This window comes from Paramisgurnus dabryanus, chromosome 10 (assembly GCF_030506205.2).
Source record: "Paramisgurnus dabryanus chromosome 10, PD_genome_1.1, whole genome shotgun sequence".
In the NCBI taxonomy this organism is placed as follows: domain Eukaryota; kingdom Metazoa; phylum Chordata; class Actinopteri; order Cypriniformes; family Cobitidae; genus Paramisgurnus; species Paramisgurnus dabryanus.
Window position 1 is genome coordinate 22,092,894 of NC_133346.1, and position 26,636 is coordinate 22,119,529.

A 26,636-nucleotide genomic window follows, 5' to 3' on the forward strand; every position below is an offset into this window, starting at 1 on the left:
GACTCAAATGGACATATAATTACCAACTTTTCTTAGTAATTAGAACCTGCTAACCTTTAGGTCTTAAGGTTTGTGAAGTATTGCTAAATTGAATTAAATACAAATGAAACAGAAAATAATCTAGAACATGAAATGTCTCAAATGCATGAAGAGTATAAATTTGCATCTTCCCGCAGGATGCCATATGATGTAGATATTTCAAAACTTTTGTATGAAATTAAAAAACATGACTTCATGTATTTATATTACATAAACAATATTTGTTGTGTGTTTAAGAAATGTTATCTGTTGTCTAAAGTTCTTAGAAATGCCCAACCAGGGACAGGAGTTGGAAATCAGCACTATAAACTCTATATGCCGAGCATCAGTTACAAGCTTTGTATTGTAACTATGTTTGCTTGTATGGTCCCTGTCAAATAAACAAACAAATAAATTAAAAGTAATGCTATTGCATATATTCAAGTAAATTGCACCTCACAATTGTTCAGCTATGTGGTGTGGCTGCTCATAGTTTTTAAGATTGCTGAGCAGTGTTTAACGTTACATCCAAGAGCGCTGATCTTCGACGGGATAATCACTTCCGATTGGGATTCACAGACTGATTCACGAGCTAGTGAACTAATGAGACACAAGGAGAGCGTTTAAAAACAGCGCGTCTTGTCTGTGTGTATCCGTGTGTGCATGCAGTTTTTCCAGTCAGAAATGAGCCTGTTTAAAGAACCTCCATTCACTAATACTAAAATGACCAGTAGGTTGCGGAATGATACAAACAGTGAAGCGGTTACTGTTACGTTATCAGGAGGACAACATCAAACAATTATTGCCTAAATATTAATTTATAATATTAATAGCACGGCTGGGAAAAGGTCTTGGCCAATAAGATTCAAGAACCAGAAAGAACTGTTGTATTAACCTAAATAATATGCTAGTTGTAAGCAGTGTCAGATCTGTTATTTTCAGAATTATACAAACACACTTATACAGGTTAAACTACCGACTCAATTTGACATCATGAATCAGTCTATGAAACTTATCAATGGTGACGATCAACAAAAGAAACACTAAACACTATTGTTGACAACAAAGCTAAATGGCATAGATTGTATGACAACCTACATACGCGGATGTTTACATTCATTCCTGTTTTCAAATAATCCTACTAAATACTAACTTAACCTTTAATTTTGTGAATGTAAAGAGTCAAGGGCTTAACTAAAGCAATAACTGATCACCATAATGGTTTATTGAAATGCAATTAACATTGACAAATCAACTGTTTTTAACATTGTTTCAATGGTTGCATGCTATCTGGGTTTCATTTAAATACAGAAGGTCATTTGTGTGGGAGAACTGGGTGGACTTTATCTCCACTTTCTAACCCAATTCCTAGGTCAATGGTGGATTTTCCCAAACTTAAAGGAATGAGACTCTTTTACCAGTTGCACTGAGACCATCACGACAATACCAAATATGCGTGGTTACACAATTGTACACTTTGTTTAAAGAAGCTAACCTATAAGTGAGTTTTGAGCATCTCTAATCCAGCATGTGAGAAGGCACTATGATGATCTCAGTGTAGTTTGTTCTTCAGTATGTTTCTTCTGATGATGCTGAAAACTTGTAGAATAAACAAATCTCTTTCCACAGATCAAGCAGATGTAAGGTTTCTCTCCAGTGTGAACTCTCAGATGGGTATTCAGAAAATCTCGTCGAGCAAACGTCTTCTCGCACTGAGAGCATTTGTAAAGTCTTTCTCTTGTATGAGTTCTCTGGTGTATCACTAAATCTTCACGTTTATTAAATCTCTTCCCAGGTTTCTCTCCAGTGTGAAGTCTCAGATGAACTCTAAAAGAGCTATGAGAAGTGAAGCTCTTTCCACAGTGAGAGCATACGTAAGGTTTCTCTCCAGTGTGAACTCTCTCATGGGCTTTTAAGTTAGCTAACTGAGCAAACGTCTTCTCACACTGAGAGCATTTGTAAGGTTTTTCACCTGTATGAATTCTCTGATGTGACATCAAACTGCTACGTTGATGAAAACTCTTCCCACAAACACTACAATGATAAGGTTTCTCTCCAGTGTGAAGTCTCTCATGGACTTTTAAGGAAGCTGAATGAGTAAATGTCTTCTCACAGTGAGAGCATTTGTAAGGTTTTTCACCTGTATGAATTCTCTGGTGATTTAGTAAGGTACCCTGTTGACTAAAACTCTTCCCACAAACATTACAGTGATAAGGTTTCTCTCCAGTGTGAACTCTCTGATGGTGTTTTAAAGAAGGTGAATGAGTAAATGCCTTCTCACACTGAGAGCATTTGTAAGGTTTTTCACCTGTATGAGTTCTCTGGTGTGACACTAAATTTTGATGTTGTCTAAAACTCTTTCCACAAACATCACAGTAATGAGGTTTCTCTCCAGTGTGAACTCTCTCATGGATTGTAAGACTAGATTTATGACTGAAACGTTCATCACAGTATGAGCATTGATAGGGTTTCTCTGCAGTGTGTAGTGTTTGGTGTGACTTTAAAGAGAATAAATCCCTGAAGGTTTTTCCACATTCACTGCACTGATATGGTTTCTTATTGGTGTGTTTCTTCAGATGATGTTCATGTTCTGTGTGTTGTCTCTCTAAAGGTCTCTGTGAGCTCAATGTCTCTCCACTAGTGATGCAGGAACGAGACAAGGATGTTATTTCTCCATCCAAACATAATTCACTCCTCACATCTGAAAGAAATATGAAACAAATAAATCATTTTGTTTTGCCTTTTACCAGATTAATGCTTAAAAAATGTTTCCTTATAATAGTTTACTATGGAAAAGACTTAACATGAAACTTAGCTTATTGTTTTTCTATTCAGGGATGATAAGACGACTTGATGAGCATGCTTAATTTATAATATGTCTAGTGAATTTGTCTATTAATATATCACTTTAATATGCTGATTCAAGAAATGACACGTTTCAACTATCAAGGCAAGCATTTTACTTTTACAGTGTACGCAGTATTACTTACTAATCTTTGCTTTAACATCTTTTACAACAAATAACATGTTTTTGAAAAACATTGTTGCAAATACCTCAAACTGAAAAACAAACTGCCCAAATAAAGGAAACACTGATCACCATAATGGTGACCAAACAACTTCACTAAAAACCCTATCTAAATATTTGTTAAAGGGGCCATGTCACAAGACTTTTTTAAAATGTCAAATAAATCTTTGGTGTCCCCAGAGTGCATATGTGAAGTTTTAGCTCAAAATACCAATAGATAATTTATTATAACATGTTAAAATTTACACAAAAATGTGCTGTTTTGGGTGTGTCCTTTAAAATGCAAATTAGCTGATGAAATTTAAACACTGATCGCAATGATGGTGGTTTGTTGCAATTGAAACTCAATTGTGCTGTGAATTATTTTCTCTCTCTCTCTCTCTCTCTCTCTGCACTAAATCACAGTGCCATGGTTGGATAGTGCAGATTAAGGGGTAGGGCTGGGACGATTCACTAATCTGGAGATTCAATACTATCCCAATACTTTTGTGACAATTCAATATATAGTGCGATTCTGTTGCTATTGCGATTCATTGTTTCAATCTTTGTGATTTTTGTTTGCCTAATCAAGACTAGACAATTAAAAATACTTGATCACACTTTTTTTTGTACAGGCCTAATTAAAAAGAAAAAAAAAACATTTAAATATCTCCAAATAAGCCTGAACTTCAATATTTTTCACGTTGTGTAACTTCTAGAAGGATCTCTTGACAGAAATACAATATAATATACATAACTACAATATCAGTGGTGTATAAAGACCTTATATAATGAACTGTATTGTTTATATTACCTTATAATAAGCGGCAGGTACCCTTACATGGAAGTCATGTTTTTACAGTAGCCCTAAACTTGGGCTGCGTCTGAAACCGCCTACTTCCATACTATAAAGTAGGCAAAAAGCAGTAGGCGAGGCAAATAGTATGTCTAAATACTATTCAAATGCAAATACATCAATTAAACAGCTGTACCGTTTGGTTAAATCAGGGGTGGGGAACCCTGGTCCTGGATGGCCACTGTCCTGCAGAGTTTAGTTCCAACCCTAATTAAACAAACCTGAACAATCTAATTCAAGTCTTCAGGATTACTTGGAAATTAAATTCAGGTATGTTCGGTTAGAGTTGGAACTAAACTCTGTTGGACAGTGGCCCTCCAGGACCCAGGGTTCCCCACTCCTGGGTTAAATTGTGCTAGTTAAACATCATTCCAGTTAAAGGTCCTGTTTTTCCTGTGTTTTTGAAGCTATGATTGTGTTTATGGTACACAATATAACATGTGTTCATGTTTTGTGTGTAAAAAAAACAGTATTTTTCACACAATTTACTTATCTGTATAGCGCCGTTTTTACTGTCCTAAAATGGGCTGATGTCTTTCTTGTTCTATGAAGTCCCTCCTTCAGAAATACGTAACGAGTTCTGATTGTGTATAGGGCTGGGCCGGTTTGGATTTTTTTTTACCGCGGTCGGTAATCAACAAATTCCCGCGGTTTTGCGGTTTATTGGCAAGACAATGAGTTAAATAACATGCATGATTTATTTATCTTTAATACAAAACACGTGCAAATTACTTAAGGAACATGTAAAGTGAATTTTATTTCCTTCCACATTTCTTCAATTTCAACATTCAACAACTTGAACAATTAGTATTATCAGTTAAAAAAAATGTTAACGCATTGTGCGTGTCCACACGTGCCTACAGACATTTCGCCACTTTTCTATCCTTAATTTGTGAATAGCCTGTACTGACGCAAATTATTGCTGCCCTGATGGTCTGGTAAAGTAACCATTTGTATGAGAAATCACTTGTACTGCATATGTGTCCGTGCTTGAGTATAGCTGGGAAGCTGCACGGAGACGCGTGTGTGTGTGTGCAAGATGACGCGGTCTGTCTTGCGCGCGCCTGGGCAGTCCGCCTCTGTTGCGCGTGCTTGGACAGACCGCTTCTATCCTCGACCCTTACCATAAACATCTGTCTTTTTCCACAAACAGAGAAAGAAGACGCAAAAGCAAAACTTTTTGAAATGTGTCCTGCTTTAGAAATGGCCACTGTTGTAGGCTAGATCAGAGGTCCCCAACCACCGGGTCGCGACCCAGTACTGGGTCGTGGACAGTGTTGGGAGTAACGCATTACAAAATATAATATATTACAGTAATATATTAGTTTTTGCTGTAACGCAGTAATATAACGCATTACTAATAAAATTTTTGTAATATTTTACTCGTTACAGTCTTAGTAACGAGCGCGTTACAACAATGCATTTCAAAAATAGACGTGTTATTTTATTTTTTTATTATTGACCAATGCGCGTGACCAGCATCCACACAGGAAAAAGCTGCGGGTAAAATAGTAATGGCTGCGTCCCAAACAGCATACATCCATACTATATAGTAGGCGAAAAGCACTACTTCTCGTACTCTTTGCCTACTATATAGTATGGAAGTAGGCGGTTTGGGACGCAGCGTATGTCTGTTTCCAGGTGCTGTATGAAGGCATGTTCATTTTTACTTTAATTTTGTATTTGACGCGTTTCTTAAAGAGCCGAATCTGGGAAGTCCGCGGCTGTATAAGCATTGACTAAAGTGGTCGCAATCAGGTCCGGTAGCGCCGCACACGCAAAATTCTGCGAATGAGAGCAAAAAGCAACAGAACGTTTCTATCGGTCTCCTGTGCTGCTTGAACCTCAGAAGTAAAGAGACTTTTAAAAATCTTGCCAGTAAAATCCATTTCACCACACCAGCAATGATAAGGTAAGCTAACGTTGCTATGGTTACAGTCCATATACATAATAGATTGCTAGGCTATTCCTATGCTATCTACAGTTTTATTACAAACAGCAACCTAAACTACAACATAACATTAATGTAGACTTAAACATGGTTATTTAAATAGTATATTCATTGTTTGGCAAAAAGCAGTGTTCCTCTGTTTGTCTATGTTTTATATGTTAGTCTACATGTAATCCTTATATTGTACTGAAATGAGCTGTTTTCCTTGAGGCCTGATCCTCCAATAGCACTTTGATAAGTTGTGTCAACCCAATGCATGCCAGGTTTGTGCTGTGAATCTGAATTAAAAGTGAATTAAAGAATAGAAATGAAAAGAGGTTGCATGTCTTGCCATGTTATTAGTCTATAGGTTGCATTATAGTGGGCTCTAGCTTTATTGTGTTTGGAATGTGTACCATAATTTACCAGACTTTTACCAGATCATTTGTCTATGTTTATGACTCTGACAGTCATTGTTACTGTTTTTTTGCCATATTCTGTGCCTATTCAAAGCTCGAGGGCCAACACATAACTTCTAGATTTATAAGCATCAATAAACTGCATTTTAACATTTTATAATGCCTAGTCATACTTCTGTTATTTTGATGAAAGTAACTCAAAAGTAACGCAAAAGTAGTGTAACTCATTACAGTTCAGAGTCAGTAATATTGTAATGTAACTAATTACTTTCAAATGACAGTAATTTGTAATATATAATGTATTACACTTTGGAAGTAACTTGCCCAACACTGGTCGTGGACAAGTTGCCACCGGGTCACAAGAACGTCCCGAAAAAATGTGTATAATAGCCACGTAATAGCTTAATCGGGTATTTTGTATTGTAAGAGCCGACTTCAAATAACATCAAACATTTCCACTTTTTAACAGCTCTCTCTCTTTTTCTCCGCCTCTCTCTCTCTCTACCAGCGCATCAGTGATCACATTGCTGTCATTAGAGTTTGAGCATACAGTACTTTTAAAACACAATCGATTAAAGAATTGCGGAGGTATGACTTTATGAATCATTTGCAAATGTACGCCGCAATGATGTACATATGCGGAGACGTTCAAATGTGTGACAGCGCAAATGACTGAAAAGTAATTATTTTATTCTTCTTTAAAACAACTTCAGAATTATCCATCGATCGTAGCACCATGATCAAAATAAACTATTAGGCTAATAATATTTTAACGGCTACACTTTTAACGTAAATTTAAAAGGAACCTAAACTTGTCAATCATCATTAATCATGGTAAACGATCTGCGCCCAGCCGCAATTCTTCTGGCATCTCTCCTCCTTCACTGCATTTTTCTTCTCTTCTGTTACTTGGAATTGGGTCTCGAGCCCGACCAAGATTCGAGCTGCCTTCGAGAACCGCAAGCCAAGTTCGTTTAGGTTCCATTAATTATTAAGACTAAATGGGCAGGCAAACTAGTAAAAACAATGAAAGTAAAAAACAATCCGCCAAAATATGGTTTTACACGTCTATAGAAAATATACTATAGCCTATAAAGCAATTATTCATTTTACTAATGCATGGTTGTTATCTTTACTTCCGTAAAAGGAGGATTCTCAGCACGTTTGAACAGCAACTCTACTTTAAACGAGTGACAGACAACGTCACCTGTATTTCTACTCAATGACAATTTAATATTAAAATCATATCATTTAAAGTTCAGTTAACAAGTTGCGGTTGTTAACAAGCTGCGTGTATAACATCCGCACATAACACACAGGTGCAGGCCAATGTTTCAAGTTTTTTTTTTTGCGGTTATGACGGTGAGGAGCTCAGACCCGCGGCATGGGTCACGTGACCGCGTTATGGCGGTAATCCGGTTACCGCCCCAGGCCTAATTGTGTAGTTTGTTTTGTGTGTTGTGATTTGACAGCAGCTTAGCTTAGCAGAGCCGTTTGAGCCAAAGTTGCCGACTGACGTATTCCTGTGGGCGGAGCCTGGTCAAAAACTGTTTTATTGACGTCATTTAATCGGGAAGTAGAGGGATTTAGTCCAAACGGGTTGTTCGCTGTAGGGTTTGAAATGGGAATTCTGTTAAAGAAAATATATCGCCTGGCAGTGAACTTTGAGCTTTATCATTTTACAGGTATTATTTATGCTATTATAGCAACATTACACACTAACTAAAGTTTGAAAAATGGGATCAGGAAAAACAGGACCTTTAACAACTAACTTCTTGTTATGACTACATCTGCCATGTGATGCATCAACGTGGCAGATGTAGTACATCCGAATTCATTCATACTATACAATACCTACTGTTTTAACAGTCAATGAGTAGGTACTTCATCCAAGTACATTCAGTACTGTCACAATATGCGATTTCAGACACAGCCTTATTTGTCCTGTGGCGACTACTATATGCATTTTAAAATTGAGGGGTGGTGAGCCATTGGTTGCAATTCACAATCTCACCACAACATGTTGCTAAATTTTACACACATCACCTTAAAAAAAGTCCATGCTTTGTTGTTCAGGCTACTTCTGCTCACAAACAAGCGAACGTGATTTTGCATAGGGATGTCTGGAGTGAGATGTCTTTTGTGTGAAAGTATTTCGAAATCTGTTCGCAGGATGTGAAGATTGTAAGCTGCATTCCGCAATGTGTTAGCCGCTCAACCGAAATGAATAGGAGGAGCAAGGGCAGTGTTACTAAGTCTGCAAAGGACAAGTTAATAGCAAAAGAACAACAGTACATTCGTAGGGCTCTCAAGTCTCACACATTCACAGTGAGACAAACACACATTTCAGTCAGTTCACATGCCGGATTTCCACCAACTGCGGAGCGGCTGCAGATCGGCTCCGCTGCGTTACGGCTTCGCACTCCGCCATCCGCCAATACCCACCAGTTCCGTATTTGTTGCCCATTATGCCGTTGATTATGACGTTTTTACAAACCAGCCCAGATCACAACACGAGATCTCGCATAGACAGAGCAGTACATCAAATCCATCCAAAATTCAAAAAATAAGAAGGCTGCTAAAACATTTATTTATGCTCTATCTTTAAGGCATAAAAAAATAAGTTTGGTTCTGGTTGGTTGTCAGTTTAGGTCAGTCATGGGTCGGTAGGGAATTTATTTTATTTTTTTCCAGTGGCAGCAAGGGATAGGTAGCAAATTGTTAAATATTTAAAGGTGACATAGAATGATTGAACGGGGTATTTATCCTTGTTCTGTGATGTGACATGTAGACAAAAAATTTTTTTGGGGGTCTGTACTGCCTTAGAAGCTTCCTAAAAACCTCTCTCAGATAGCTCTATTAGGGTGGGGGATTTTGCACCTATTTGGCTCCCCCTACTGGCTTAACTTGCAATCTCATTACTGATTGGCTGACTTTGCTGCCACTCAAAAAATGTAGCCAATTATTTTAAAGTGGAGGGCCAGTGAGATGCATGTGATGTCAAAAGCATCAGTTTTTCAGATTGGGCCATTTTTTGGCTGACATTTCTAAAAGAGGAATTTCTATGAGACTGAGATGTTTAGCATGTTTAGCACTTTTTGCATGTTTGTGAATGTGGGTAGACTACCATTATTCAACAAAGACAAGGTAAAAATGGTTTTTCATTCTCTGTCCCCTTTAAATTGAATAGAGGATATATTTGATTGACTTTGGCTATATTGCATGTTTGTCTCACGCAGCGCAGAGCCACGTCTCCACAGATTATATCTTTTTAATGGAGTGTGTGTGTCAGTGGCGCCCCCAGGATTGTTTTCATGGGGGGCACAAAGGGGCCAGTACAAATCTTAGGGTGGCACAATTCAAAAACGTATTATGCCTGAATCTAATGCTCAACAGTTTTCCCTTAGCTTTTAATACTAGTTGGAGTATAGTTATTCTTATTTATTACTAGTATATGATTTACTAGAGACAAATAAAAACGGTGGAATAGTATTTATCTATCAAATAACATTTGATTTTTGTAATTAAAATACATTATTTAATTAAACTATACAATGAGTTATATCCAGTTTTATCCAGTTAACATACTGTAATTAGACGAGTGACATACATACTTTAGTCCTTAACACGTTTCTATTATTAAGTTTTCTCGACGTGGGCACCATTCCTCTCTCTCTCTCTGGTTATGGGTTGTGAAAGTAAAGTATTTGTCCCTGATGCTCATATATTTACTGCACTCTGTAAGGAAATGAACCTCATCTTCCACGACTCCATCAGTGCAGTGAGAACAAAGTCTGTCTCCTCTTGATCTCCAGTTCTGCTTATGTCGACCCGTCTCTATCGACAGCTTGTGTTCGCATATGCGATACTTTGTTAGGATTTTTCTTTGTCTAAAGTCTTTAATATTAATCAGGTATGATGCCAATTTATAATCAGATTTAATATTGTGAAAGTAATTTAATTTCTTTATCTGTGTGACTTTGTTTTGCCAATAATGGATGTACTCTTCATGCGTTCTTCTTTTTGTTTCTTTTACTTTGGCATGCCTGTATTGAATTGTTGAATTTAGTTGATGTTTTTCTTCTAAATAGTGCATTGGGTCGATCTCTGGGTGTTCAGCTCTGTATATAAAAGCACTGTGATGGTAGTTTTCAGGTGGCGTGTCTGACAGATGGAACCAGAACTTAACGGCTCTCTTCTGAATGTCACTTAAGAGAGGAAGTCTTCCCAATTCTGCCCTGCAGCCGAGACTTGGGGCATTTCTATGAATTCTATGAAAAATGTTTTTGCAAAACTCAAGGTGGAAAATTTCGACATGGCTTTTGTCCCAGGACTCATCGTTTAATTAAAATTTGGGACCCCAGATTTCGCATCCATACAAAATAATTGGTATGATGATGCTGTAAAAGATCTTCAGCCACAGTTTAATTGGAGGGTTGAATTTGAACAGTGATTTTCTTATACTGTAATACATCCTGCGTGCCTTGTCAGTCAGTTCTTTCATTGCCATATCAAATTTCCCAGAAGCAGAGATGGTCAGACCCAAATAATTATAGTAGGTGACATAATGAAGAATGGTTCCCCCAATTGTAAACATTTACTTCTTGTCCATAAGGCGAGGTTTTTTCTGAAAGATCATGACTTTAGACTTCTCCATGTTTATTGGTAATGCCCAGTCGTTACTGTACTTTTCTAAAATAGAGAGGCTTTGATGTAATCCCTCTTCATTCGGTGACAATAGCAGAAGATCATCAGCGTACAGGAGGCATTTGATTTCTCTTCCATTGAGAGTCAGACCAGGGCAAGAGGATTCTTCAATCGTTGTGGCCAGTTCATTAATAAAGATATTAAATAGTGTTGGGCTGAGACTACAGCCTTGACGCACTCCTCTAGTCTGATTGAAATAATCCGTCCTCTTGTCATTTATTTTAACACAGCATTTGTTCTCGTTGTTTATGTCCTTAATGATGTCATATGTCTTTCCTCCGATTCCACTTTGTATTAATTTTATGAAAAGTCCCTGATGCCACACTGAATCGAAGGCTTTCTTAAAATCAATGAAGCAGCCAAATATTTTCCCCTGTTTAGTTTGATGGACATATTTTTGTATAAGCGTGTGGAGTGTGTAGATGTGATTAGATGTTCGCTGTTTAGGCATGAATCCAATTTGACATTTGTTTAGACTTTTGTTTTCTTGAATAAAATTAACTAATCTTTAGTTTATAACTGAACAAAACAGTTTTCCAAGGTTACTGCTCACTGTGATGCCCCTGTAGTTATTTGGGTCGTACTTCTCGCCGTGTTTAAATATTGGGGTGTTCAGATTTTGTTTCCACATCTCAGGGAATTGTCCAGACTTCAGTACAAGATTGAATAATTTAAGAATAGCATCTTTCAGTTTGGGGCTACTATGTTTCAGCATCTCATTTGAAATCCCATCCAGACCGCATGATTTTTTATTTTTGAGAGATCTTGTCCATCAGTTCATTCATTAATATGGGCGTGTCCAAATGATTTAATTGATCCTTTATTGTGTGCTCCAGGATTTTTAGATGTGAGGTCATAGTTTCCTGAGTAAGGGTTGGTTGGTTTTGTGTATAGAGGTTTCCATAATGTTCGGTCCAAAGGTTTGGGTCTGAAATAGGGATGTGTTTGTCTTTTTTTGGATTTATTTAAATTGTTCCATAATTCCCAGAAAGAGTTTTGATCGACTGCCTCCTCAATCTTGTTGAGCTTTTTTGTCATATGGCAGCTTTTTTTCGCCTGAGCAGCAACTTGTACGTTTTAAGGGATTGTTGACATGACGCTCGTGTTTGTTGGTTTTCTGGGTCCCTGTGTTTTTTATTTGATAAGGATCTCAATTCCTTTCTTAATGTTTTGCATTCTTTATCAAACCATTCAGCTTTCACTATTTCTTTTTTCCTCTTGTAAGATCTTCTTTTCTTTAGGGTTTTTTTGATAACTGTAGAACATTTTTTGCTTAGCTGTTCAGTGGCTAAATTTATTATTTTCTTTTCCTCTTTAAATGCGGTCAATATAAAAGTGTCTATCTAACACAGTCTCACCCCATGTCGTCAATATTTGACGACACTTGACCATTCGTCATATGTTGACGTGAAGGGTATACCTTTCGCGTCATTGTTTGACCAACTGGGGACTTCAATACTATTACGTCCGTTGCATTCTCTTTCCTATTTTCTTACCATTTTCGCGTCGGTTTAGGGTTAGATTACGCAAAATTAAACAGTGTACGCGAAATTAAACAGTTGTCACCTGGCGTTGGGGTTAGAGTTAGGTTTGGGTAGGGATGTAATTACGTAAATCTAACCCTAAACCGACGCGAAAATGGTAAGAAAATAGGAAACAGAATGCAACGGACGTAATAGTATTGAAGTCCCCAGTTCGTGACGAATGGTCAAGTGTCGTCAAATATTGACGACATGGGGTGAGACTGGGTTGGTCTATCATGTTCCTGATACCAGTACTTTGGAGCTCAGATTCATACTATGCCGGACTGTCTTTACTCCATAGGGATTTAGTGGGTAAGGAGAACATCTTAGCTTTTTGATGTGAAGATGTCAGATGATTTGTTGATGTGTTCAGACTGATGACTATATGACTGTGGTCTGATATTGGAAGCTGTGGCATCACAAGCAGATTACACCGAACTCTCTTATCTTCTGATCCACTGTAGTCAGACAGAAGTATCTCTGGATTGTCTTTTAAGATCTTCTCTTTTATCCGTTTCTTGTCTTTTATAGATTTAATATCTGGTGGACATATTATATCCAGCTCCTCTTCATTTTTAAAAGATGCTTCTGCTCTAACAGTTTTAACTGCCATTGAGCTTTGTATAATGACTATATGAACTTTAGGTGCTTCCAAAAATATATTTGGAGGTCTTACCTTAAAAATCTTCTGCCTCTTTTGTTTTTAATGTAGTAGTCAATCATGTACTTCATGTTTGAGTCAAAAAACATACATTATCTGGCCAAAAACAATGAAAAAATCAGGAGCTAATTTTTTGCTGCTCCCTCAACGGAACTTTCTTGCTCTCTCTCTCTCTGTCTCTGTTCTGAGTTTTTGATTCAGCTGCATATTATCAACTTGTGCAAAGATGCGTTAAAAGGGAAATGAGCATGTTTTCGCCGCAATTCCACAGCCAAATGATTGCGTCAGATTAACTTTGTATGGAATCTACTCGCGCAAATCATTGAACTAGCATTTGGTGATGCCCCATAATAAATGGAAACACATTATTCCCTTCGCCTGTGTGTGTGTGTGTGTGTGTGTGTGTGTGTGTGTGTGTGTGTGTGTGTGTGTGTGTGTGTGTGTGTGTGTGTGTGTGTGTGTGTGTGTGTGTGAAAGAGAGAGAGACAAAGAGAGCGAGCCAGCGAGCGTACGAGAGAGAGAGAGAAGGAAAAGTAAATGCAGCTGAACGAATACACTGCGTGTTTTAAGGCAAAACAATAAATAACCTAGAGCTTTGGTTTGTGCTCTCTGGAAGAGCAAAGCCCACTTGCATGTCGTTGTTCAGCTCGTCTTTTTTGGTCTGTAACTTACAACTTTCGGCGGGGGCAAAAGATTACGTTGCTGTGCACGAAACAGCATCTCGAATGCACACCAAAAGTTACCAGTGACGACAACGATGTGTGAATGATTGTGTTAACGACCGTGAAGCTGCTTTGTTTTTGTGAGCATTGCTGGAGGACTTTGCATCGCGTGCTTTACAAAAACGTTATAGTTCGCCTCAAAGTTTTTTTATTGCTCGCTGCCCAGCTCCATGCACAGAGGGTAGACGCAATTTCACCGTGACAGCGCCACCCGGCACTCGTTGGCCAGTACAATCGACACAGTAGCCTATCTGTACAGATGTGAAGCTAAGATTCACCCAAACAGTCGCTAAGTTTGGCTAAATGGGTCTAAAAGTCGCTAGATGTAGCAATAAGGTCGCTAAGTTGGCAAGCAACACAGTCACTGAGTTGGCAACACTGCTTCAGCCAATCCCCTTTTTTTAAGCAAGTAAGCCCCACCCACTGATTAACATTGAATTTGCATACAAGTTGAAAATAAAAATGAACACGAAAATTAAAAAGAAAAAGAGAACATAAAATTAAAACTGAACTTCACATTTTAATTTTGTCCCTATTATTGCTTGGGCGTGAATAAAAAGCCTTTTAAAAAATGTATTTACAGATTCCTTTTCAAGCTTGCCTTTTTATTTTAATATTGTCAGTCTTGACTCAAGATTATATTGAAAATGAAATGTCAAATCATCAATTTAATTAAATTTTTCAATTTGGCCGGAATGATGCTTCATCACGTTAAAAATGAAATTATATTAAATTATGTTTTAATTTTTATTTTAGCATTTCATTTTCAAATTTGGGACATGTTTTGCGATTTTATTTTTTATTTTATAATTTAATTAATTATTTTATAATTTAAAAAAAGTCCAAAAATACCTTCCATATTAAGCTTACCTGAATCTAAAGAAAGTACTAGATTCTTCCCAAAATTAATGGAAGGACTAGAGATGTTTTTCATTATTATAGCCATGAAGTACTGAACATGTACTCTCTCTCACACACAAAGCTTAAAAAACACGCCGGTGGCAAGTTCTGTAATCTTACTGTAGTCAATACAGATTTTATTTTAATTTTGTATTTTTTTAAATATATAGAACAATTTATTTAATTTGGATAAATTTTTATCAGCCTCACCAATTGTTATAATTTATATTTGTGCTGGTCAGTTATGAACAGTAGGTAAAATTAAACTGCTACCAAAAATTTGTTGAGGCCAAATGTTTTCAGTTATTGTTTCAATAGCCAAAACCCGGTTTAGCCTGTTAAAAACCAAATTAACATCTTATTTATGTATACTTTTATTCTTTCCTGTTTGTTGTTTGATAAGAATATATAAAACAATTCTGTGTCGGAATCACCCACGAAAAATTAAGATCGTGGATCCCTAATTTTGCATATCGTTAAAACAACAACCACGATATTATCTCCAACGATATTTCTTGCACACCCTTAGAGCTTTCCAACAATACATAGTTTGTCAAGATTATTTTTGGTTTAGAGTAGGCTATCGATTTAATGGTTACATTAACAATTTGTATGGGCCCGCAACAGTTGAGGATAAAAATTGTAAAAATACAATAATAATTGAGGAGACATACCTGACAGAATAAAATAATGATCATCATTAGGATTGTCGTCTTCATATTCATCAGGTGTGGGTTCAGTTTTAATTTCTGTCGGTTCAGTTTTGAGCTTCATCATGAGGCTCCTGCAGTCGATGAGTTTGACTGAACACATCTTCAGTGTGGTCTGCAGGATCTGCTGCTGTTCTCCAGCGTTACAGACAGAATCCAGAGACTCTGTGGAGGTTTGATCCTCCTGTAAGCTCCGTTTACTGTCACACACTGTAGTGTCCTGAGCGTCTGTGGGCTTTGACTCAGTATAACAGAGTAAAGTCAGACTGAGCTCGGAGTCCTGTGTGGAAGATTCACAACAAACCACATCAATATCATCACAACACACACATAGAGAAAGATTATAAATTATTTGATGTTGTCAGTCAGGTAAAGGATGTTTAAGCTGTACAAACCTCTCTCTTCAGTCCTTCATCTCCTCTTGATCTCAGCTTTGTCTCCAGTAACGCCAACTCTTTCTTCAGCTGAGAGATTTCTGTGATGAAATCATCAATATCCAGCATGGACAGATCAGTTCCTACTGATTTACAGCACATCTCATCTCTCATCATAAACACTAAAATACACAGAGACACGACTCTGTTTACACTCAATAAAACACTCAAGAGAGAAAAACACTGAGGATCCACAAACACATCACACACGAGCTCGCTCTTTCTTTCTTTCTTTCTTTAGTGGGTTTATTGGCGGACTAAAGCGCTGCAGAGCGCCTCCTGCTGTACTGGAGAGAGAAGACGCTGCTCTGTTTGTCATTTGTCTCTGAAATGAATCACATTTTTTTTTTTAATATAAACGTAATTAAAAACTCGTGAAGATCTGCACACACATCAGAAGTGGCGAAAGTTTAAACTGTTATTGATTTCAAAATTAAATGTGCAAAAACGGCACATAAAGCATAGCCAGACTTGTTTGATCAATTTGTATTCACTGCTATGAGGAAATTCAACATTACTTCACCTCAGACATTAAAACATACATTTTTATCCCTTTCTTTTTCCAAATTATGCAAGTGACCAGTACATGCGTATAACCTGCTACACACACACACACAAACACACACACACACATTCTGGTTTCCATGTTTTGTGGGGACATTCCATAGAAAAAAATAAATGACTACAATTTCAGATATTTCAAAACATCAAGCTCGAGATATATCATAAAACTGATTCATAATACAAAGCTTTTAAAAAAGAAAAGCATTTTTTACAAATTATTGCCTCTCATTTTTCAAACACTCCAAGTAAAGAAGGAACCAAAAAAAGACAAGAAAATATCTGATTTTAAATATGTTTATTTTATCCAGTTCAAGAAAATGAAAATAAAATAATTAAAATATAAAAATATCAAATAATCTTACACATTAAAGAATACAAATAATTATTATAAATAAAACATGATATAAAGCTAAAGTTCATCTCATAAATTGCCTCACACAGTCCAAATCTGTTGAATTGATCTTCTGTTGAGAGTTTTTAAGATTGCTGATCAGTCTTGTGTGTTTCAGTGGTGTTGTTTTGAATCTTTTCAGTCTCTGTCTGTGTTGTCTTCACAGTTTGAGGGCAGTGAATGTGCAGCATCCTCTCAGGTGTTTCAGATATCTGATTGACTGATGCCTGTATGTGGAGCTTTCCATCAGTCATGGAGCAGGTCACTGTCTCAGGATTCACTCCTTCAGGCAGATCAAACACACGTCTGAACTCTTGGATTCTGTACGAGTACGAGTCTTTCCCATCCTCCTGCTTCTTCTCTGTCTTTCCGCTCACCTGCAGCTTCCTGCCCACCTGTTTGACTGACAGTTCTTCTGGGGAAAAGTCTTTAGTGTCCAGTATCAACTTAAAGCCACTTCCCTCTTTCTCCTGCACTGTACAGGTGAGCGGCTGGATCTCTTCAAAGTTTGACATTTGCTGGATCTCCTCAGAGATTGTGTGCTGAAGTTTCTCCAGGCTGCTCCTCATCTCCTGCAGTAGGTCAGTGTGTCTGTAATAATCGATCTCCGGCCACAGACTGCACACTGGGCAGTGAATCCTCATGAATGGAGTGAGGAGGGAAGGCTGAAATCCATGCAGGCTCAACATTTTCAGTGTCTTCTCTGTTGTTGTTTTGCTTCTCAATCTCTCTGTGTCTCTCTCTGGTTGCGTGTTTAGGTTTGACTCGAGTGCTAGGTTTGACTCGAGTCTCTCAGCTTTATACTGCCTGTTTATCAGCACCAGCAAGTTCATGAACTTTCCAGGTAATACCACATTCAGCCACTGGGTGGAGCATAGACTGAGTTCATGACGTCAAACCAGTGAGACATCATCTAATCTTAAAAAATTAAACTATTTATTTATTTAAAAATGTATATTGTTTTGATAGACAGTACTTGAATGTTGGTCTATATTTTTATTGTTGAGCATAAGAGTGGCAAATTACCTAAGTCAATATGAAATGCACAAAAAATAGCATACCTGAATATTCGTCACTGGGAAGGTGTGAAGATTGACAAGACTGAATGTTAAGGCTTCTCTCGAACCTACATTTAGAAATACATTTAAATATGTGTTAGAACAAACATTTTTCAAATTGTATTCTAAAACATCCCAGTAATAAGACAAAAATAAGGCTTTATGACTTTAAACTGTGGTTTGGAGGTTATGATGGAGATAAAAATCCTTTACATTTTGAACTGAACTAGCAAAACTCATCACTCCCTGCTGATCTTCTTTATATTCATGTGATCTTCAAAGCATTTTCAAAGGTCTTAAGTTGACATAAATTACATTACATAATAACCTGTTTGTAGACCCTGTGAAACTGCTTTCTATAAATACCTTTAAATGCACGCCAACTTTTGCAGCATGATCACACTTTTACCACTGAAACGTCTTATGGTGTGGTTTTATTTGTGCTGATGAAACAGAAGAACAAAACAGCAACCTTAACAAACCAAACTGAAGCACTGGCACTAATACAGCACTGGCACAGTGTTATATTGTTTGACTTTAAGAGATCAGAGATGTGTGAGGTTATTTATCATAGTGTGATCAGACCTGAGACTCTCAACATGGATAGAGGAGAGAGAGAAGAGATGACAATGGTCATCTATGAAAATTTAGATTTAGTAAGTAATGATGAAATGATGATAAACACAGAGAGGATGAGTACAGAGAGACAGCGAGCGCTTCAACATACAGGTACTCACATTCATTTATCAGTTGATTTGAGAAAGAAAAGACACATGTGATCTGATGTGTGTGATTTTCAGGAAGAGTCTCAGTGAAGAACAGAAGACACAGATCAGTTCAAGTGTGTTTGTGTTTACTGTCTGTTCTTCTGTTCACTGCTGTAATAGTCATCTGTGTCTATTTCAACAATGAGAGAAAACAACTAACACACAACTATAACTTGACTAAAGAAAGAAAACAACTACTAACACAAAACTATAACTTGACCAACGAAAGAGAAGAATTACTTACAAAATACAGTAAGATACTAAACCAGAACAAAATCTTGACTGAAGAACGAGACCAGTTCAAAAAGAAGAGTGATGAACTCATCGATGCCTTAACAGGTAGACTAACATTTATTTATTATCTCTCAAACATTAGAAAATATTATTCATGATTATGAAACTTGAATTAGTAAACAATAACCCACAAATTTGTATGTGATTAAGAACAAAAGTTAATGCAGAAGCTATTTATAATTTACATAACATTTATTTGGCAAACGCTTTTATCCAAAGTGACTTACAGTGCATTAAAAGATAATTTTTTTTTAACATTATGTGTTCCCTGGGTTACGAACCCATGACCCATCACTTTATTTAAACCTAATAAACAAATGTTCCTAGTCAAGCATCTTGCTTGAGATAAAATACATTTTAATTTAGCTGTTAAACTTTTCAATAGTACATTTTCTGTTTCCCCAGCATTGCTTGTATGTAATAATTCATCAGTATTAAGGCATTAAGAAAAATTATTTTAACACTTGAATATATACAGCACAAAATAAACATTTATGTTATGTGTGGATAAATAAAACTAACAAAGTGATTGTATTAACAGATTCGCACCTCAAAAGCTTTACATGGATTTACTACAAGTTCAGTTTTTATTACATTTCATCTGAATATAAGAGCTGGAGTGACAGCAGACGAGACTGTGAAGAGAAAGGAGCAGATCTGCTGATTATAAACAACCAGGAGGAAGAAGTGAGTGAAAGAAAATCATTAGATGTCTACACACACTATAATAAATTGAGCTAAAGTGGATCACTGGCTAATTTTAGATGTAATTTGAAGTAAGTTTGTTTGTGTCTGTTTCTCTGAATTGGTAAGCAGAATGTGGTTTGTTGATATTTGTTATTATTTGTAATTTAAAGTTTGTGTTATTGTTTCAGGTGTTTTTGCGTACACATGCTGGTCTTGGCATTTGGATCGGTCTTACAAAAGAACAGGGAGTCTGGAAATGGGTTGATGGCACCACACTATCTGGGTAAGAGATCGTTGAATTTAACCAAAGTTTTCTAAGACTTAGTTTAATATATTAACACATCATTTATTTTATTCAAAATCCCATTGCTGTTTCAGATACTGGGCATATGGATATACCCAAAATTACGATTGTGCAGTCATGACTGCATCTGGATGGGGTAATAATCTGTGTTATAATGTAAATTATAAATGGATATGTGAAAGAAGAATTCTTTAGATCTGTCATGATGTTTATTTAAATAAACTATGTAGATATGTTTGTTTAATATGGTAATAAATTAATTCTCTAAGAGTTCATATTTTAAGTTGTGACCATAACTGTCATATTCATAACATTGGATTTTCCAATTGTGTAAATGTATTCATAAACTGAAATTTAACAAAAACACAACAGTATAATGATATGTGACCATATAATGTTATTGGTGTCTTAACTAAATCAAGTTGGGTAAAAAATAGCCCTTGCATTTCCTAGTATGTGTGCGGTGAAGTTGCAGACTGGTTTTTTATTTGTTGTATGCCAGCGGATGTAAAAATAAAGTGTGAAAATAACAAGCGGATAATATACCCAGAAAACATCAAACTATTTCTAAGATTCATGCTGATTATATATGTTTGTGTATGTGTTAAGCTTGTGTCACATGATTATAGCAGCTTTGGGATCAGGGCCTCTGCAGATTTAAGCTGATTATAAACTTATTAAATGAATATTTATGATATGATGCCACAGTCACACGGTTGTTCTTGCTTAAGGTAGATAAATGTTTTCTGAATATATTCTATGATGAACTTTAGATGTATTTTTATGCTTTGTTCCTATTGTTTTGTACTCTTTTAAAACATGCAAGTATTAACTATACAAAAATAATGTTTGTTGTTTACACGTTTTTTACTGAATCAGATTAAATAAAAATGCTTAACATGAGATTTTTTTCTTTTGTACATTTATAGCAGCCTGTTTTGCTGTAATACCACATTAAACTCTGAATATAACCAATACTGCAGTTTATCATGGCTCTCTCTCTCTCTCTCTCTGAGAAATTCACCAACATTGCCCATCAAAACAATACTGTACCAATATTTAAAATAATAAACAAAAATATAAATAAATAAATAGATTTCTGTTAGGTGATTAAGTTCAGAGTTGATTCTTCATTACACAAAATTAGAAAGCATATGATGTGACGTCATCAGTTCAGTCCACGCGGCCACCCAGTGGATGAATCTGGTATTACCTCGAAAGTTCATGAACTTTAACGTACAGTGCTGATACTAATAAAATATTCTTATATATTACATTTAAAAAGAAATCAACCATGATGAATATTTTCGTATGTTTTACAAATATGCAGACATCACATGGAAATCAAAGTTTGTGTAATTGATATTATTTACAGTTTTTAATGTTAATAATGATGAGAAAATTATTTTGGTAATATAGAGCTTCATCATTCAAGCTTTGTCCATCAAATTAATTAGTTAAGTCAACACTAAATAGATAAATAAATAAATAAATAATCAGCAAGGTCAGTTCAGAGTTGATGTCATGAACTCAGTCTATGCTCCACCCAGTGGATGAATGTGGTATTACCTGGAAAGTTCATGAACTTGCTGGTCCTGATAAACAGGCGGTATAAAGCTGAGAGACTCACAGCACTCGAGTCAAACCTAAACACACAACCAGAGAGAGACACAGAGAGATTGAGAAGCAAAACAACAACAGAGAAGACACTGAAAATGTTGAGCCTGCATGGATTTCAGCCTTCCCTCATCACTCCATTCATGAGGATTCACTGGCCAGTGTGCAGTCTGTGTCCAGAGATTGAACCTCTTTACAGACACACTGACCTACTGCAGGAGATGAGGAGCAGCCTGGAGAAACTTCAGCACAAAATCTCTGAGGAGATCCAGCAAATGTCAAACTCTGAGGAGATCCAGCCGCTCACCTGTACAGTGCAGGAGAAAGAGGGAAGTGGCTTTAAGTTGATACTGGACACTAAAGACTTTTCCCCAGAAGAACTGTCAGTCAAACAGGTGGGCAGGAAGCTGCAGGTGAGCGGAAAGACAGAGAAGAAGCAGGAGGATGGGAAAGACTCGTACTCGTACAGAATCCAAGAGTTCAGACGTGTGTTTGATCTGCCTGAAGGAGTGAATCCTGAGACAGTGACCTGCTTCATGACTGATGGAAAGCTCTACATACAGGCATCAGTCAATCAGATATCTGAAACACCTGAGAGGATGCTGCACATTCACTGCCCTCAAACTGGGAAGACAACACAGACAGAGACTGAAAAGATTCAAAACAACACCACTGAAACACACAAGACTGATCAGCTATCTTAAAAACTCTCAACAGAAGATCAACTCAACAGATTTGGACTGTGTGATTTAATTTACCTTACAATTTGGGATCTATTACTAATTACATATTACTAATCTTTTCATAATAATTGTTTTGTACTTTTTAAATAATATGTAAATACAACAACAAAAATATTTTTGTACAATTAAATGTATATTTTTATGTACTGAGCTGAATAAAATAAAATTGCCTAACAATAACTTTCTTTTTGTTTTGTATTTTTTATTCATTCTTTATTTGGAGACCGGATTTGTTAACGCTTCCTCTTAAAAAATTACAGTATATATAATTGATGTGTAGTGAACAGCGGACAATCAGGCATACCAGGACCCCAAGCTTTATGGTGGGGCTCCTCCCCAACTGCCAGTCAGACACTAACTTATTTTAATAGGCTTTATGCCCAGCTGCACTACTTCCTGAACTTCAGCCAGCTCTTTGTTTCCTGTCTGCCATTATTGGACAAACTGCTTAATCCAGGTGTGCCTGACCTCAGTAGTCACAATAATCAGGCACACCTGGATTAATCAGTTTGTCCAATAATGGCAGATAAGGAGCTGGCTGAAGTTCAGGAAGTAGTGCAGCTGGGCATAAAGCCTATTAAATAAGATGATTGAAATAACAAATAGATTGTGTGACTTTACAGACCTTCAGCACTCATGTACTGTCCATCTTTAACTTTAATATTGGGCAGTATTCAAAAACAGTATATCCATAAAAGACCTGTGTGTCCTCAGTCCCTCATTTCAGCAAAGTCTGTTCACACTTCTGAATGTCTGATGCTGTCAGTATGTAACAATGCTAATAATCAAACCACAAAATGAAATACACCTTTAATAAAGATTAATCTATATTTAATTCACACAGTGAATACCAGGGTTAACACATGCATCACTGTGCCAATGTCTGTCTTACACTTAAAACACAATTGGGAAGAGTTAGGGAACATTTTATGAAGTCGAACTGGAGTTAGATAAGTTCTGTGGATAAGTTTAAAATTTTGTTCGTGGGCCGATATTGAGACACCTTTGGGGAAAACAATGTACAAACAGATAACCACTCCTCATTACTAAGTTCTGAACCCAAGTCCTTTTCCCATATCACCCTCAGAGCGTCAAACTTTGAAGGACCAATATTGGACAGCAAAACATATAACTCAGAGATCTTACTCTTAAGAGTAAATAAAGAGAGAAGCTGTTTTTCCACTTCAGTAAGATCAAATCGTATATTACCTTCTTTAGATTCTAAAAAATGCCGTAATTGAAGAAATTAATAAAAATCATTGCTGGGCAGGTTGAATTCCTCCCTTAACGACTGAAATGACCTCATTTGACCATTATCAAATAGATGGTCAAACTCAGACATTCCTCTCAGCCTCCAGGACAGAAGACCAATATTTTGTATGGTTGGGGGGAGATCAGGATTGAGTGCAATAGGAGACTGACAATTATTCTTAGTTAATTGTAAATTGATGTAATATGCTTATGACTTGCGAATGTAATGCTCAGTTAATTTAAATAAACCAGGTTTGATGACGTATGCAGCCCACATATGCGACCTGTTCAGACTGAATCCTGCAAACCGTGATGATCCCGCGATCTAATGCTTTGATTTGAGGCAGATTTGAAAGCCTGTTGAAGACCTATTTTCGAGGACATTAAAACACGTCGCCCATGAAGCGAAAAGGGGATTTAAAATGACAACGCGATAGGAAAAACAACAAGACCAAAGTCAATATTGGAGTAATGTTAATTTTCCAAGATGGGGCTCAAGGGACACCGAAGTATACTTTCTATCTTCTCCACAGGTAATTCAGCATATTAATTTACATCTATACAGTCTATGTTGTAAACTTGAAGTTTACAATGTTTTTCAAATTTGTTTACCTTATAATTTGGGATGAACTTTAGCTTTATATTACAAATCTATCTATTCATAAAATTGTTTTGTACTATTTAAATAATATGTAAATACAAATATATTTTTGGACAATTAAATGTTTTTTATGTACTGAGCTGGATAAAATAAAATGGTTTTACAATAACTGTCTTTTTGTTTTGTATTTTTTGTCATTCTTTAATTGGAGACTGGATTTGTAAAAATGCTTCCTCTTCAAAATTACAGTATATATAATTTATGTGTAGTGCACAGCAGTTCTGAAACTTGCGGTATGTTCGTTTAAGTACGATAACCTCTCATATAAAAGCATTGCTGATGTGCATTTTGAGACAAACAATGGCGCTGAAATATGTTAAGATATGAGTGCAAGGTGTTTTTAAATTAAAACAGTTCATTCATGCATTTTAGTCCTGTCCAGGAAACCACCCCCGAGTGTTCAATTAAGCTAATTGAAGTGTTTTCATGCAAAGAAAAAATGTCAGTATTTTAACATTTCAGGTCCAAAGGCAAGGGAGAGATGCTGCATAACCTAATGCTTTTGGTTTTGACTTAAAAATATGTTGATTAATCAGATTTTACACAAGCAACACACACATCTCTGCTACAAAAGAAACACTTCAAGTTTATTTCCAGAACCGGCTGATCTCATTCAATTACACCCAAAGTAACAGAGGTGCAAACGTTACAATTTACCCATGGGTATATAGGTAAATAAGATGGAAATTATGTGTGCATCCGCCTATAAAAGATCTATCCAAATGTTCATCATGGATGGATACGTAAAGATGTGAAATGGTTGCTCAGTCAATAATGTCCCCTGACATTGTAATTCATTTTATTTTATCCAGTTCCATAAAAACAGTTCATTACAAAATAATCTTTGTTTTACATGTATATTCTATTCAAAAAGTGGAGAAAAAACAATTATTATGAATATATCAGTAATATAAAGCTACATTTATCTGATATTTTTAGTTAAATCCCACCACACAGTCCAAAGCTGTTAAGTTGATCTTCTGTTGAGAGTTTTTAAGATTGCTGATCAGTCTTGTGTGTTTCATTGGTGTTGTTTTGAATCTTTTCAGTCTCTGTCTGTGTTGTCTTCACAGTTTGAGGGCAGTGAATGTGTAGCATCCTCTCAGATGTTTCAGATATCTGATTGACTGATGCCTGTAGAGCTTTCCATCAGTCATGGAGCAGGTCACTGTCTCAGGATTCACTCCTTCAGGCAGATCAAACACACGTCTGAACTCTTGGATTCTGTACGAGTACGAGTCTTTCCCATCCTCCTGCTTCTTTTCTGTCTTTCCGCTCACCTGCAGCTTCCTGCCCACCTGTTTGACTGACAGTTCTTCTGGGGAAAAGTCTTTAGTGTCCAGTATCAACTTAAAGCCACTTCCCTCTTTCTCCTGCACTGTACAGGTGAGCGGCTGGATCTCCTCAGAGTTTGACATTTGCTGGATCTCCTCAGAGATTGTGTGCTGAAGTTTCTCCAGGCTGCTCCATCATCTCCTGCAGTAGGTCAGTGTGTCTGTAAAGAGGTTCGATCTCCGGCCACAGACTGCACACTGGCCAGTGAATCCTCATGAATGGAGTGATGAGGGAAGGCTGAAATCCATGCAGGCTCAACATTTTCAGTGTCTTCTCTGTTGTTGTTTTGCTTCTCAATCTCTCTGTGTCTCTCTCTGGTTGTGTGTTTAGGTTTGACTCGAGTGCTGTGAGTCTCTCAGCTTTATACTGCCTGTTTATCAGGACCAGCAAGTTCATGAACTTTCCAGGCAATGCCACATTCATCCACTGGGTGGAGCATAGACTGAGTTCATGAAGTCAAACCAGTGAGACATCATCTAATCTTAAAAAAGTAAACTATTTATTTTTTTTAAAATGTATACTGTTTTGATGGACAGTACTTGAATGTTGGTCTATATTTTTAATGTTGAGCATAAGAGTGGCAAATTACCTAAGTCAATATGAAATGCACAAAAAATAGCATACCGGAATATTCGTCACTGGGAAGGTGTGAAGATTGACAGGACTGAATGTTAAGGCTTCTCTAAAACCTACGTTTAGAAGTACGTTTAAATAAGTGTTAGAACAAACTTTCAAATTGTATTCTAAAACATCCCAGTAATAAGACAAAAATAAGGCTTTATGACTTTAAACTGTGGATATCATTTCATTTGGAGGTTATGATGGAGATAAAAATTCTCTACATTTTGAACTGAACCTAGCGAAACTCCCTGGACTGCTGATCTTCTGTATATTCATGTGATCTTCAAAGCATCTTCAAAGGTCTTGAGTTTACATAAACTACATTACATCATAACCTGTTTGTAGACCCTGTGAAACTGCTTTCTATAAATACCTGTAAATGCACGCCAACTTTTGCAGCATGATCACACTTTGAACACTGAAACGTCTTATGGTGTGGTTTTATTTTTGCTGATG

General features: G+C 36.7%; 4 protein-coding genes and 1 pseudogene across 4 annotated transcripts; 2 read left to right on the forward strand and 3 right to left on the reverse strand.

The window, feature by feature from the left end:
• Positions 1 to 1,221: 1,221 nt before the first annotated feature.
• LOC135779531 (uncharacterized) lies at positions 1,222 to 16,112 on the reverse strand. Its single transcript, XM_065290290.2, has 3 exons — positions 15,849 to 16,112; positions 15,418 to 15,733; positions 1,222 to 2,719 (listed from the first exon to the last, which is right to left on the reverse strand). The coding sequence occupies exons 1-3, from the start codon at positions 16,002 to 16,004 to the stop codon at positions 1,560 to 1,562; spliced, it is 1,632 nt and encodes a 543-aa protein (XP_065146362.1). The 5' UTR covers positions 16,005 to 16,112; the 3' UTR covers positions 1,222 to 1,559.
• A 443-nt stretch (positions 16,113 to 16,555) lies between these two features.
• On the reverse strand, positions 16,556 to 17,562 carry LOC135779546 (heat shock protein 30-like). The gene has a single exon (XM_065290316.2). It carries the CDS (start codon positions 17,529 to 17,531, stop codon positions 16,929 to 16,931), a length of 603 nt encoding a protein of 200 aa, XP_065146388.1. The 5' UTR covers positions 17,532 to 17,562; the 3' UTR covers positions 16,556 to 16,928.
• An 889-nt stretch (positions 17,563 to 18,451) lies between these two features.
• On the forward strand, positions 18,452 to 20,946 carry LOC135779456 (uncharacterized). Its single transcript, XM_065290169.1, has 5 exons — positions 18,452 to 18,629; positions 18,701 to 19,006; positions 19,503 to 19,648; positions 19,837 to 19,931; positions 20,027 to 20,946. Exons 1-5 carry the CDS (start codon positions 18,452 to 18,454, stop codon positions 20,145 to 20,147), a joined length of 846 nt encoding a protein of 281 aa, XP_065146241.1. The 3' UTR covers positions 20,148 to 20,946.
• Positions 20,947 to 21,539: 593 nt separating this feature from the next.
• On the forward strand, positions 21,540 to 22,311 carry LOC135779544 (heat shock protein 30-like). The gene has a single exon (XM_065290315.2). It carries the CDS (start codon positions 21,668 to 21,670, stop codon positions 22,271 to 22,273), a length of 606 nt encoding a protein of 201 aa, XP_065146387.2. The 5' UTR covers positions 21,540 to 21,667; the 3' UTR covers positions 22,274 to 22,311.
• Positions 22,312 to 24,909: 2,598 nt separating this feature from the next.
• LOC135779545 (heat shock protein 30-like) lies at positions 24,910 to 25,978 on the reverse strand (annotated as a pseudogene).
• Positions 25,979 to 26,636: the final 658 nt, after the last annotated feature.

What these genes read in the sequence shown, in the direction of transcription:
- LOC135779544 (XM_065290315.2), top strand. Translation starts at nt 21,668, where the DNA reads ATGTTGAGCCTGCATGGATTTCAGCCTTCCCTCATCACTCCATTCATG.
- LOC135779531 (XM_065290290.2), bottom strand. Translation starts at nt 16,004, where the DNA reads ATGATGAGAGATGAGATGTGCTGTAAATCAGTAGGAACTGATCTGTCC. An exon ending in ATGAAGGACTGAAGAGAGAG is followed by an intron (nt 15,734 to 15,848) that starts GTTTGTACAGCT and finishes TCTTCCACACAG; the next exon opens with GACTCCGAGCTCAGTCTGAC. An exon ending in TCATTATTTTATTCTGTCAG is followed by an intron (nt 2,720 to 15,417) that starts GTATGTCTCCTC and finishes TATTTCTTTCAG; the next exon opens with ATGTGAGGAGTGAATTATGT.
- LOC135779456 (XM_065290169.1), top strand. Translation starts at nt 18,452, where the DNA reads ATGTGTGAGGTTATTTATCATAGTGTGATCAGACCTGAGACTCTCAAC. An exon ending in GCGAGCGCTTCAACATACAG is followed by an intron (nt 18,630 to 18,700) that starts GTACTCACATTC and finishes TGTGATTTTCAG; the next exon opens with GAAGAGTCTCAGTGAAGAAC. An exon ending in TAAACAACCAGGAGGAAGAA is followed by an intron (nt 19,649 to 19,836) that starts GTGAGTGAAAGA and finishes TTATTGTTTCAG; the next exon opens with GTGTTTTTGCGTACACATGC.
- LOC135779546 (XM_065290316.2), bottom strand. Translation starts at nt 17,531, where the DNA reads ATGTTGAGCCTGCATGGATTTCAGCCTTCCCTCCTCACTCCATTCATG.